Consider the following 12,597-nt stretch of genomic DNA (forward strand, 5'->3'; position numbering starts at 1 on the left):
AGCAGCACTTTGCATGGGTGCCAGTGTAGCCACCATGGCAGTGTACCTTTGGCACAGGGGCTTGCACCAGCATGAAAGGGAACTTTCCCAGGGGCGGGACTGACATTAGTCAGCTCCCTTAACCCTTTCCCCCTAGAAACGCCCCCTTTTGCGGGCGTAAACTTACACTGGCAAAAATGGCGGCGCAGGCCGTGGAACGGCATACAGCAGTTTCATGGGCTTCAGGGAATTTTCCTGTGCGACATGCTGGCCGTGGCGCAGCAATCTGCTCAGCAGGCGGTGCAGCTTTGCTATGGCTGTGCTGTCCTTGGGCGCACCACCAGTACCTCCTCCCCCCTTAGGATTGCGCTGTAAGTGTAGCATGAGAGAAAAGCATTACATCTTCTCTTACTTCAAGGCTGTCTTCTGACTTATTACATGTAGATGTGATTGCTGAAAATCTCACAAAAACCCACAACAATTATTGGTGTAATATTATGTGTTACAAATGCATCTTTATCAAGATGAAGCTGCCAAGAGTTCTTAGTGTTTACATTTATGTGAAATGTGAGGTTGACAAAAGAAAAGGCACTTTCATGCTCTAGGAATGCTAATATGTACAATCAACATCTTCGATCAGGTCATATAGGTTAGAGGGGTTGATTAGATGAATCAGTAAAAAGGCCTTAGGAGTTGATTACCTAAGACCAGGATTGCTTCCTGTCTGGGTTGAAAATGTTACATCTGTGCTGAATAATTTCAGTCTGCATTTATAATAAAATGCTTGAGGCAGATAAGATTGCTATTTCTGAGAATGATCCCTTAGTGCATGCAGAACTGTTTCTCTGCCAGCCTAGATGCCCAGAAGGGCCCTTCCTTTCCCTAAAAAATGAAGCAGGCATTAGTTGCTCTCTGTTCCTTCCCAGAGCCAGATATATAAGAAGGTGTGCTTAGAAAACGAATGGAGGTAAAGATGTAGAGACCCTAGGTTTGTTTTAATCAGCAGGGCAGATTCTGATGGCAGCCTTTGCCCTATCTTAACACAGACCAATATACAGTGAGGGGAAAAAGTAGTTGATCCCCTGCTAAATTTGCCCGTTTGCCCTCTGACGAAGAAATGACCAGTCCATAATTTTAATGGTAGGTTTATTGTAGCTGTGAGAGACAGAATAACAACAGGAAAAACCCCCAGAAACCCTGATGAAGCAGGCCCCCTTAAACAATATGTTAAAAATCAAAATTTATAAAATTTAAATGATAGCCTTATAGTTGTGGGCCCACAGGGCCCACTTGCCATTGGGCAAGCTAACCCAATGGCCAGTCCGCCACTGATTGTGAAAGACTGGTGAGCGGCACTTCCGTAATCCAGAATAGCATGCTGATGGGGGATACCTCCGGCTGTGATGCTGCAGGGCCAATAACACATTCACACCCGCCCCAAGACTTGGAAACAGTACTGAGTGCTGAAATGTCAGCCACTGATGCATGGCACTCCTGCTGAATGGGTGTGAGCATGACTCATAGTTCTCTCCGGTTCACCAGAAAAAGAAAGCAGATTTCTTAATATGTTATAGTATCCTACACAAGTGAGAGAGACGTTCTTTGTCAGAAGTAATTAATAGAATTTATTGTTTGTTTAGAAAAACTTATTCTGCCTTTCCAGCAACTTGCTTGACAATAAAAAGCCATTACAAACAAAGCCCTGAGATAGATTTCCTGTCTACAGAGTGCCAGTCGGGCTTCAGGCCATGTGTGTACTAACCTAGGTACTTCTTAATGTTCCCATCTTCCTTTTGTCTGGCTTTTCCATATCACCCCTCCTTTTCATGGTAAATTCCTGTCCTGGTCTTTCCTGGGGAGGGGCCGTGACATGCATTTATGTGGCATGCAGAAGGTCCCAGGCTCAATCCCCGACATCTCCAATTAAAGGGACTAGGCAAGTAGGTGATGTGAAAGACCCTGGCCTGAGACCCTGGAGAGCCGCTGTCGGTCTGAGTGGACTATACTGGATTTGATGGACCAAGGGCCTGATTCAGTATAAGGCAGCATCATGTGTTCATGTGTACATGTGTAACAGCAGACACAAAAAGCAGCACAAGTAGTCACACTGGCCTGTGAAGGACGGGGAAGATGATCATTGATCTTCTCTGGAAATGCCCCATCTTCTCCAACTTTTAAGAAAAACTTTTAAAAGAGGAAGGTGGCTGACTGCCATCCAAATGTCAGACACAGACTGGTGGGGAAGGGCGGGGAGTAAAGAGGCCTTCCTGGTTTCTGAAGAAAGGAGGCACTAGACAGCTTAGTTTTGATTTACCTGCTTTAAAGATGCACTGCATTGGAGCGGGGTGGGGCCCATCCTCAATGAATCAGGCATACAAAATGGGCAATCCATAGGAAATGGTGTGGACCGTCAACCTCTTCCTACTAGAGGCTTTTAAGAATGTTCTGGGTGGCTACCTTGCGTTCGTTTCCATTCTTACTGAATGCTTTTTAGATGAGTGACTACTTCATCTTCTATAAATTCACCCCAGAGGTGAGTACAGTGCACAGCAAGAAGCCTATGTCCACACATATGTGGTGGACATAAGAAAGGTGGTCTGATGAATGTTAGATTTGAATTGGAGGAAACTCAGGTTCAGACACCTGCTCAGCTGAGCCATAATGTTTATTTTGTGGCAAGTTCCTTCCTGAGTCTAAACAACCTCACAAAAGAGTTGGGAGGATAAACAAAACATTTCAAACTTCCCATGTTTATGAAGCATGCTGTAGCTGAACGTTGGTTAATACCCAGCACTGGCTCTGTGAATCTGCACAGTGTTGTCCAGAAGAACATTGGTGACCAGCCATGAGAAATTGGCTGCTTCGGTCAGTTATGTAGTCAATTCCTCTTTGTCCAAAAGGTTGGACTGCATTTGAAGGAGGCAGTAGCTAGGCTTCCATTTGAAAAACGATACTTAAACTAGGTTGTAGGTTGGTGTCTGATTTACCCTTTTTTTGTGGTGGACCAGCTCTAGATATTCCTGGATGAAACTAAATAGTAGTCCATTTGAACAGATTTTAGACCAGGTTTTAGGACTGAGACAACATTTCTACACTGCCAGTAGTCAGTGAGTGCCAGGAAACAGCACACTAGCATCCTGTGCTTCCTTTTTATCTATCAGGGTGGTTGGTTTGGGCTGACAAGAGGAATAATGGAGGAGTCACTGAATAAACAGTAAAAGCAGATGTATGGAATGTATGTCTACTTTTTTTTCCTTCCCAGAGACAAGCCCAAAGCCAGGAGTCTTTAGTGGAGATCAGTTATGAGATTGATAGTTGATGTCAAAAAGTGACTGTGTGGGATTACTCTGAACAGTGCCAACCAGCTGTTGATAATTTGTAAGCACTGTGGGTTCTTGTGTTGTACCAAAAACAAGGTCTGTAACTTTTTGCCAGCTTTTCACTTGGCAGGGAAATTCAGAGGCAGGAAACCTGTCTGAGAGGCACGGTTCCTAAATGTATCTGTGTTCATTTATGGCTATTTGCTTTGAAATTTGGGGGATGGGATAAGGAATGACAGTTATATAACATAGAAGTATAGTTTTAAAGTCATCTGTTGAGTGTCTTAAAAATTCTAGACCATCGAGCCGTCTATTAGCAGTCTAAGATACCTATACTGTGCTGTCTTTCTAGGGAGGGACCACAGTAGCACGGGAAACTTTCAGATCTTTGCACAAATCTCAGAGAAACCACAGTGTGCACTCTAAGCAAATTTAGCCTTAAAAAAAACCTCAGGAAGTTTGGGTGTTTGAGAATTGAACAATAAGTTTTGCCACCAAAGAGGCAAGATTAATACTCCCTCATCCTCCTTCCTTTTGAATGAAGATTCTGTGAATGTTACAAAACACTGTATTGCCAGTTCCGCTATCACATATCCATTTATCTACCTTTCCGTGTGTCTCGTTTTTCTCTCCGTTTTCCTCCAAGGAGCTCAGGACGGCATACATATGGCTCTCCTAACTAGGTGCAACAACTGTTCAAACACAGCCGAATTTTCTACTCTGACTCACAACCCCCTTATTACCCTAAATCCTCAATCCTCTCTAAGCTTGTTCCTTGCCGAAAACTAGATACGTAAATGCTCATCCTCATGTTCATTCCCTGTGGCATGTTGCAAGGCATAAGTTGGGAGCTGGAGAATCTTAAATCTTTATTTGCAATTTTGTCTTATTTGCTATCACAACATTTGAAGATAGGCTGCTGTTATTCCATTTTATAGATGGGGTATGCTGACAGGTGGTGATTCGTCCTAGCCAATGTATAGAGTTCACAGCTCAGCAGGTACTTGAAACTTGGTCTCTGCTCCAAAATTCCATACTCTGGAGCACTTTGGCTCTTAGTGCTTGAGCAGCTTTAGGTGCTTGAGCACATGATGTTTTAAGATAATGATGTAAGGAGACTGATCTGAAGAAAATGTGAATAATTCCTGAGAGGAAAATTAAACTTTTGTGTTTTTGGTGGCTGAGTGAGAGATAATGGGAGCTGTGCTAGTCCTACATTGTGCAAAGGCATACATGGGACTGGTTTTTACTGCCCCTTGCTTGGGCTATCTTTGGAGGGAAGGAGGAGACACAGGTTTGGCTCCAACCCACCTTTTATTTCAATCTCACCCAATTTACCTCCTTATTTTATTTCTTTTTTCTTATAGCCCACATTCCACACTGCTTTTGTCCGAGCATATGCCATGGTTAACAGCATAGCCTTTTTCCTCATTAGAGGGGGAAATGCTGTTTGGATCTAACTCATAGTTGTGAAAGTCCTTCCAGGACTGTCATCTTCTATATAAAGAGCTAATAGACTCTTTAAGACTAGAAAGGTAAATAAAGAATAGCCTCTCTTGTTTTAATCTTTTGGCTAAGTTTTTTTTTTAAATTATATTTATTCAATAAAATTAACAACAGCAAAAACAAAAACATATAGAAAAGCGTATAGCAGTCTTCATAATTTAAAATACAATACACACACACACTCACACACACACTTAAGAAAACACACCCTGAATTTCTATATTACAGCTTCACTGTTTAGTCTTCTATAAAATAGCTAGACTGTCATCGCAGAAAGTTGTCCTTTCCCACCCTTGATCATAAGATTTTCCATTTTATTTACAGTTCGTAACCATAGCTCATCTAGGTTCATTGTATCACAATTTTTCTGATATGTTGTTAACTTAATTAATACATATATTTCTTTTACTTTAACCAACCATTCCTCTATCTTTGGAGTCGTTTTTTGTTTCCAATGTCTGGCAAAAGTCATAATGTGTAAAAGTTATCATGTGTAACCCCATACATCGTTTATCTTTAGTTAGGTAAGGGGCTAAATTTAACAAAAGTATCTCAGTTTTATGTGGGATATCAATCTCCATTCCAACAGACAGATATTTCACTATATCAGTCCAGAACGTTATAGCTCTCTCACACTTCCACCACACATGAATGAAGTCTGCTTGTTTGTTATCGCAGTACCAGCAACTATCATTCATTGATTTGTAGATTTTACTTATTCTAATTGGAGTTAAATGCCACATTTATACCATCTTAATTAGATTTTCTCTTATTTGCAAGCTAACTGAGAAATCCAATCCCTTTGAAAAAATATATTCCCAGTCTTGATCGCTCAATGGTTTATCTAAATAAATGTTCCATTTGTCCCTATAGCCTAATGTTAAATTGAAATTTTCTTTCACTAAAATTGCATACATTTTTGAAGTTGAAACTTTATCTTGAAGCATTAATTTCTCAAACTCAGATTTTTCTCTAATTTCTGTTAATTCTTTTTCTTTTAAATTATTCCAATACTTTTTCATTTGTAAATATTCTATAAAGGTAATATTAACTTCTTTCTTATCCAAATTGGCTAAGGTTTTGTTATGATTCCTTTTAGAAGAACTGAGAACCTATTGTGCATTAATATACCTCCTTTAGTTTCAAGAACATGACTTTGTTGCAGTTGTAATGGTTTCACAAAGATGAAACATGAGCTGCACTGCAAAAAAACATTCCTCTGTTGAGTTTTCATCCTCCAAAATTACATGTTGGAGGAGGATATACTGATGGTAGTCAAACTTTGGCACCATCTCCATGTTTCTCAGTAAAGGTCCCCAATGCAAGTACCGGGTCATTCCTGACCCATGGGGTGATGTCACATCCTGACGTTTACGGGGTGGTTTGCCAGTGCCTTCCCCAGTCATCTTCCCTTTACCCCCAGCAAGCTGGGTATTCATTTTACCGACCTCGGAAGGATGGAAGGCTGAGTCAACCTTGAGCCGGCTACCTGAAACCAACTTCCGTTGGGATTGAACTCAGGTCATGAGCAGAGCATGGACTGCAGTACTGCAGCTTACCACTCTGGTCCACGGGGCTCTTATTGTTTCTCAGTACATGTTGTTTAACTCCTAGCTTTCTAAGTTGAAGAAATTACTCTCCAAACATCTTTCCCTTGAAAAGAGAAAATAAAAAGGGATGAGTGGGTGGTAGTTTATATTGCTGTATCTCAGAACTGGGGATAGTGTGTAATGTTAGATTGCAAGCAGCAGAGCTCTATATTGTAGATGGAAGGAAACCGAAGAAGTATAAAGTTTTCGTAATGTGGGGACTAACCACATTGACTAACTGCACTGACTGTCAGTTCCTTGCACTGGATGAGTGTGTGGTCATTCATACAGAAAGCATTCTTCAGAGGAGCACAGAAAATGACTGGTACTATATTTCCTCTTCTAATTTATTTATTTATTTATTTATTCAAATTTATAATCCGCCCTCATCCCCAGCGAGCCAGGCTCAGGGCGGATAACAGTAATTAAAAATAGATTACATCTAAAACATCCTTAAAACCATAATCATTAAAACCATTAAAAACCCTACTCAGATGGCCGTAACTACCCTAGGTGCCACAGCAACAAATATTATAATGAAAGTCATGCAGACCTTTTAGGTGAAAGTGAGGGAGAGTCTTCCATGACACCTGTCAAATAATGTGATGGGCATGTCTCCTTCATTTGATCGTCATCAGTTTTATCAGTGTTATTTCAATGTGTTAGAGAGCCATTGTGGTGTAGTGGTTAAGAGCGGTGGTTTGGAGTGGTGGACTCTAATCTGGAGAACTGGGTTTGATTCCCCACTCCTCCGCATGAGCGGCAGAGGCTAATTTGGTGAACCGGGTTGGTTTCCCCACTCCCACACATGAAGCCAGCTGGGTGACCTTGGGCTAGTCACAGTTCTCTTAGAGCTCTCTCAGCCCCACCTACCTCACAGGGTGTCTGTTGTGGAGAGGGGAAGGGAAGGTGATTGTAAGCCAGTTTGATTCTTCCTTAAGTGGTAGAGTTATTTTTCCAGTTTCCAGTGCAGAAAATTACTCCTACTTTTTTGCTGTTCTCCCCTTGTTCATATTAAACTCCTGTGAACATGTTAAGTATTAGAGATGGGAATACTATGCCCGTTTCTAATCCCAGGCATATTTGAGTGAATTCATTTACTATTATGAAAAAATGGATGGTGTAAGCAATTAATGCTATAAGTGGAGAGTACCATATTAAGATTTTATGGAATCCAATGCTTACATTTGAATGATGTGAAAAGATCCGTAATTCTTTTGCAGCTAATAAGTTGGATCTTCAGATAGGTAACAGGTGCTTGGAAACATTTGCCACGGGGATATGAACAGCTGGATTTTGTCTTCTGTGTGCTGCTGTCTGAAGTAATTATCTTTGGTCCTCTCCATTCCTTTTGTGTTGTATTTATCCCAAGATTCACTGTTGCAAGGTTGATAGCCCATTTACACATTTCTGGAGACTCCTGGTCAAATCTCATGCATTATTTGGAACGTATGCTCACTGCACTAATGGATTTGTCTTTCTGCTGAAGCAGTTCTGCCTCATCCTTTCCAGTTTTCTCCAGTGTTATAGGAGCAATCCAGTATCATTTTATTTTTGTTTGTGTGAATGTCAATCCCAGCATCTAGGCTAAAATAAAGCTGTTTCTCTTAGTATTACCTTTACCACACTAAATCTGGTGTCATTGCATATGTTTTGAATGTGTGGAGCTTTTGAAAAAATCTTTTGAAATAATTTGGATTAATGGAAGCGATAGGATTAGAGTTTACCGTCTGTACTCAGTACTGAAAGAGAATTTCATATTCTCCAAATGAAATAGTTATGTAGTCCAGCTTCTCCACTATGTATAAATATAATCTTTTAATTTTTGTTTTACAGAGTTGGAAGCATCCAGGGAGTCCCCACTTTGAGTGACAGATGGCTTACTAGACTGCTGTAGCTAAAACTGAGCAGGCAGATGCAGCTTGAATTGCCAAGTTGAGAGCGAGCCCGTGCATACCGTATGTATGTGAATATACACAAACACAGTTCTGCAGCCACACAGACTGACAGTTGTGTATTTTAGATTTTTTTTTATTTTAATTTTTGCTATCGATGGAAATACAATTCAAGCACCAGATGGAGCAACCTGACAGCACAAGGACCAAAACCCCATGGAATACCATCTGTTACTAGTGGTCAGCTTTTTGTATAGTCTGAGGCAGGTGGGAAAACTTTGCAAGACATGTAAGAAGAAAAACGGCTTCCGCACAGAATAAACTACACAAATACCTCTATGAAAGTATAGCTGAATCAGAACAGTCTGAGTGGAGAGGAGATTGATATTGTAATCTTCAAAGAGGAATAATGCACAAGTCTTTGGAGCTTCTCTGCATTAAACTCTAAAAAAAATCCAGTTAAATTGAATAAGCTTGCCTAGTAAATAGTGACAAATTAATTGTGTGGAAACAACTGGAAGAAAGTGAGTTCGGGCACAATGGAACAGATCTGAAAGCTGAACTTTTACAAATGTCCTGTGTTGAGTTTTCCAACTGAATTTGCTAATTTCCCTTCTTTTTCGTTGTTCCTTGTAACATGGTACAAATACTAATCGTTTGATGTAATAAATATTACTCAAAGCATTTGAAACACTTAAAAAGAAACGCGTTCTAGGGCTGGCAATGTGGTGGTTCGAATTATGAATCTGTGCTCTAAAGAAGCAGCAGTAAGGAATGAGCTTACAAAACAAGCCAGGGAGATATGAAAGAAAACAGGAGAAGGATTAAGAAGTTGGTTTTTCTGTGCAGCTACCTTGTCAATTTTTAATTGGCCATTTTCTGCTCTTTCTTGAATCCTACAAGATCTGCAAATAATTGCTTACTTGTTGTGCATTTAGGTCTGGCGCTTGTTTTTACAAGAGGATGTAAAGGGAGTTCCAGTGGAAAAAAGGGAAAAGCCGAAGGTGTGAAACGGGCCAATGTTTTGGAGGAGACTTCATGGTTCACCTCTGGTGAACATACCTGCTTTAAAAGCTTAAAAGCTTTGGAGCAATTTTTTTTTTACTGCTAAATGAAAAGGGACTTTTGTGTTCATGAGTGGCAGCAAGCAGTGAGAAAGCAGCCAGGTGATAAACTGAGTCTCCAATGGAAATGGTGGGGAAGCCACCAGCTACAAAGGAAGTGGGACTGCCTTTGGATTGCAAAGACCTTGGGGTTGAACAGTGAGCTGTGGAGTTTGGAGAGGGTTTTCCCGTCTGCTCTGGCACGTTGTTAACTGCACAAAGCTCTGGTCTGTGGTCTCGCACAGTCTGTGTGCCTTTTTCCCTTTATGCAATCTATTTCAGCTTTAGCAGCAGAAATTCGTCCGGTGGGGAAGATATGCCAGAGGGCAGCTTTGGGGAAAGATGAATGAATGTCCTATATGTGTATGTGTGAAAATCCAACTGGAGGAAATCTTTTTTAAAGCCTTAAGTTACTTGAAACCTACACATCTGCAAACCTTTGTCTCTGGAATTGCATAATGCTATACTGGAAATCTCAGGCTGTACGGCGACTATATCAAATTGAGCAAAAAGACGGTTCGCCGTTTCTTTGAACGCCTCTTCTGAAGTAGCTGTTTCTCCAAAGGATAAGTGTACCCTCACTCTACTGGCTCTCAGTCAAAATGAACCTGATTTGGTTTTGTTTTTAATTATTACATTTTCTTAGCCAACTGTCATCATCTTTTATAGGGAAATTTTTCACTATGCATTTGGTGGATATTTATAAAAACTGACCTTCTCTCCCCTTCCTCGTATTCTGATCTGTCTAAACTTTTTGGTCTTATCAATAAAACAAAACGCTGATTTACAGTTTCTGCACTAGACATAGTACTTTCTTATGTCAAAAGGGAAAAATACAGCAAAGCATGTATGCAGCAGTGGAGCATGGGCCTGTTCTCTGCAGCGATTCCAACATCCTCTGCCTCTCTTGGAAAGGAAGGGTTCCTAAAAGTGAGAAGGAGAAACCTGTGTGCCGGAGGCGATATTATGAGGAAGGATGGCTGGCAACAGGCAATGGCAGGGGAGTTGTAGGGGTTACCTTCACCTCCAGCCACTGTAGAAGAGACAGGAACACCCCCCAGAGAATCAACTTTAATTTAAGGGGCCACAACAGTGAGGTGAGTAATCTGCATGTGCTGAGTTGAGCATTTTTTTAAAAAAATTAGCTCTCAGTAAAAATATCAAAATGATCTTTTTCTTTAAAAAAAAAATCAAACTGCTCACACCAAATAACTTGATGAGGGGAAAGGCTTGGAACATTGCTTAGTGAGTAGGCTTTCCACTCTCCTTTGTTTTTTGCCATCCATCCCTTGTCTGGTTTGATCAATGCCAGGGGTAGACAGAATGTTTATTTCTAGTAACCACTTGCTTGGCTGCTGCAGATTGAAACATAAAGTCTACTCAGGATTTGATAACGCAGGGTGGGGGGCTGGGTCTGCCCTTTGCTGACCCAGAGTCCTCTTGACATCAGGCATCACGCTTGCATAGGTAGGGGCCTGTGTGTGCAGAAGATAATGAATGCAGGCCTGAATGGTGTGGTTTTTACATTGCAAAACAGGAGTGTTTGGGCATTCATGTAAGGGAGGAGCCTTGATTCATGTTCTGGAGGAGTTACTGGATCCTACTCTATGTGATAAGGCCCTGTGCACATACGGAGAGACTCTGGAAATGGGGGGTATGTTGGTGGGAGTGAAGGAGGGTGAGCCAGCATGATTTTGATATTTGTGATGTGTTTGAACATGCTAAGTGAGATACGCTGGTTCAGTGAGAAGTGATGTGGGAAGATAGCATGACACTAGGGCAGTGCTTTGCTTAGTTACTAGAGAAATGGCCCATTTTGATCTTACATAGGTTTTAAGATACATATGTTTAAAGACTTAGGATGTTAAAAGTAACAAAGCTGGAATAGTAATGTTCTGCTGCTTATTAGCAGAGGCTGCTGTTGCCTTAGGAGTTTTCTCTCTGTAAATGTGGAAGGAAATGTACAGCTGATGCTCGAAGCAGTGAAAAGAAGAATCAAATGAAAAGCTGAGTGCTCTCTGTTCTGAATTAATTTGGCTGGTTTTTAGTTAGAGGGCAGTTGGAATATTTAACCTTTAGTTAAAAACTGCACTTCTAAACTGGTGTGTGGCATATTGTTTTTTCTGTTTCATCTAATGTGAGCTGCTATCTTGTGTGGTTCATAAGGCACACATTATTTTTTGTTTCCTTTCTGCTGCTTTAATAGGAAAGTTTTTAAGTAGCTTCACTGAAGAAATAACTTTTATGATTGCATTTTGTGTCAGAGTGCTGATGAAAGGTGTTCAGCACTTGAAGACTGCTTTCAGAGGTCAGAATAAAATAATTTTTTCAGCACATTCCTGTCTTCTGAGGGCGAAAGCCCTCAGGGGCCCAGGAAAGCGCTGTGCCAGTGTCTGGGCCGCCTGCGCCGGCGTCCAGGCTACTTACACCGGCATTAGTGGCCCCAATGCCAGCGGGAAGGCCCAGACGCCGATGGGGCCTTCCGCTGGCATCCCACCAGTGTAGAAGGCTGCATCGGCGTTCCGGGAGGTGTCCTAGGAGGCGTTCCCGGGATGGGCCGGGGGTAGGAGCTGCTGTTAGGCAGCTTCCTCTCCCCGTTTGCTCCGGGTATGCCGGCGGCGAGAAGAGCGCGTCTGCGTCTGCTTTTCTCTATGGTGCGAGAAGGCCCCGTTTTACAAAAAAAAGCTGCTTAAAGGTTTTCTTTTTCTGGCGTACGGGGAACAGCTTTAGGAGGCGGCGCTGCTGTGCCTCTTCCCCGCCATTCCCCCATGCCGAATCTCAGGAATGCACTGTAAGTGTAGAAACCATAGGTGGATCAAACCCCAGTTGTGATGTCTGAATGCGCATGGTCCAACAAATCCAGGTTTATTGTTTGTGCCAACCTGGAATTTCATAATCGGGTTCATAGCTGATTTGTTACCTCGGTTGTTTAATTACTTTAATTGTAATATCTGAACCACAGTGTCTTGAGTAGTCCCTTGTTGCCCCAGTGAAAGCAACATAGAGAAGATATCCTCCTTGCAGGAAGGCGGGAGAGAAGCAGACAAACTGAGTTTATTCACAAACCAGGATTTGTTTCTCACATCAGGTAGACTAACCAGAGTTTCTTGCACAGCTGCAGTTAAAAAAAAAAAAAACCATGGTTGATGTCTGAATCATCTTGGGGTCTGGGAGATTTTACTTTCACAAAGCAGTGTTCAGAATA

General features: G+C 41.6%; 1 protein-coding gene across 1 annotated transcript in view; it reads left to right on the forward strand.

The window, feature by feature from the left end:
- The first annotated feature begins 9,405 nt into the window (after window positions 1–9,405).
- TULP4 (TUB like protein 4) overlaps window positions 9,406–12,597 on the forward strand; it is a 91,902-nt gene continuing 88,710 nt past the window's right edge. The window contains exon 1 of the mRNA XM_056853599.1: window positions 9,406–10,489. Coding sequence (XP_056709577.1) covers window positions 10,238–10,489 — 252 coding nt within the window. The 5' untranslated portion in view covers window positions 9,406–10,237. The remainder of the gene's footprint in view (window positions 10,490–12,597) is intronic.

This window comes from Euleptes europaea, chromosome 7, assembly GCF_029931775.1.
Source record: "Euleptes europaea isolate rEulEur1 chromosome 7, rEulEur1.hap1, whole genome shotgun sequence".
Lineage (NCBI taxonomy): Eukaryota > Metazoa > Chordata > Lepidosauria > Squamata > Sphaerodactylidae > Euleptes > Euleptes europaea.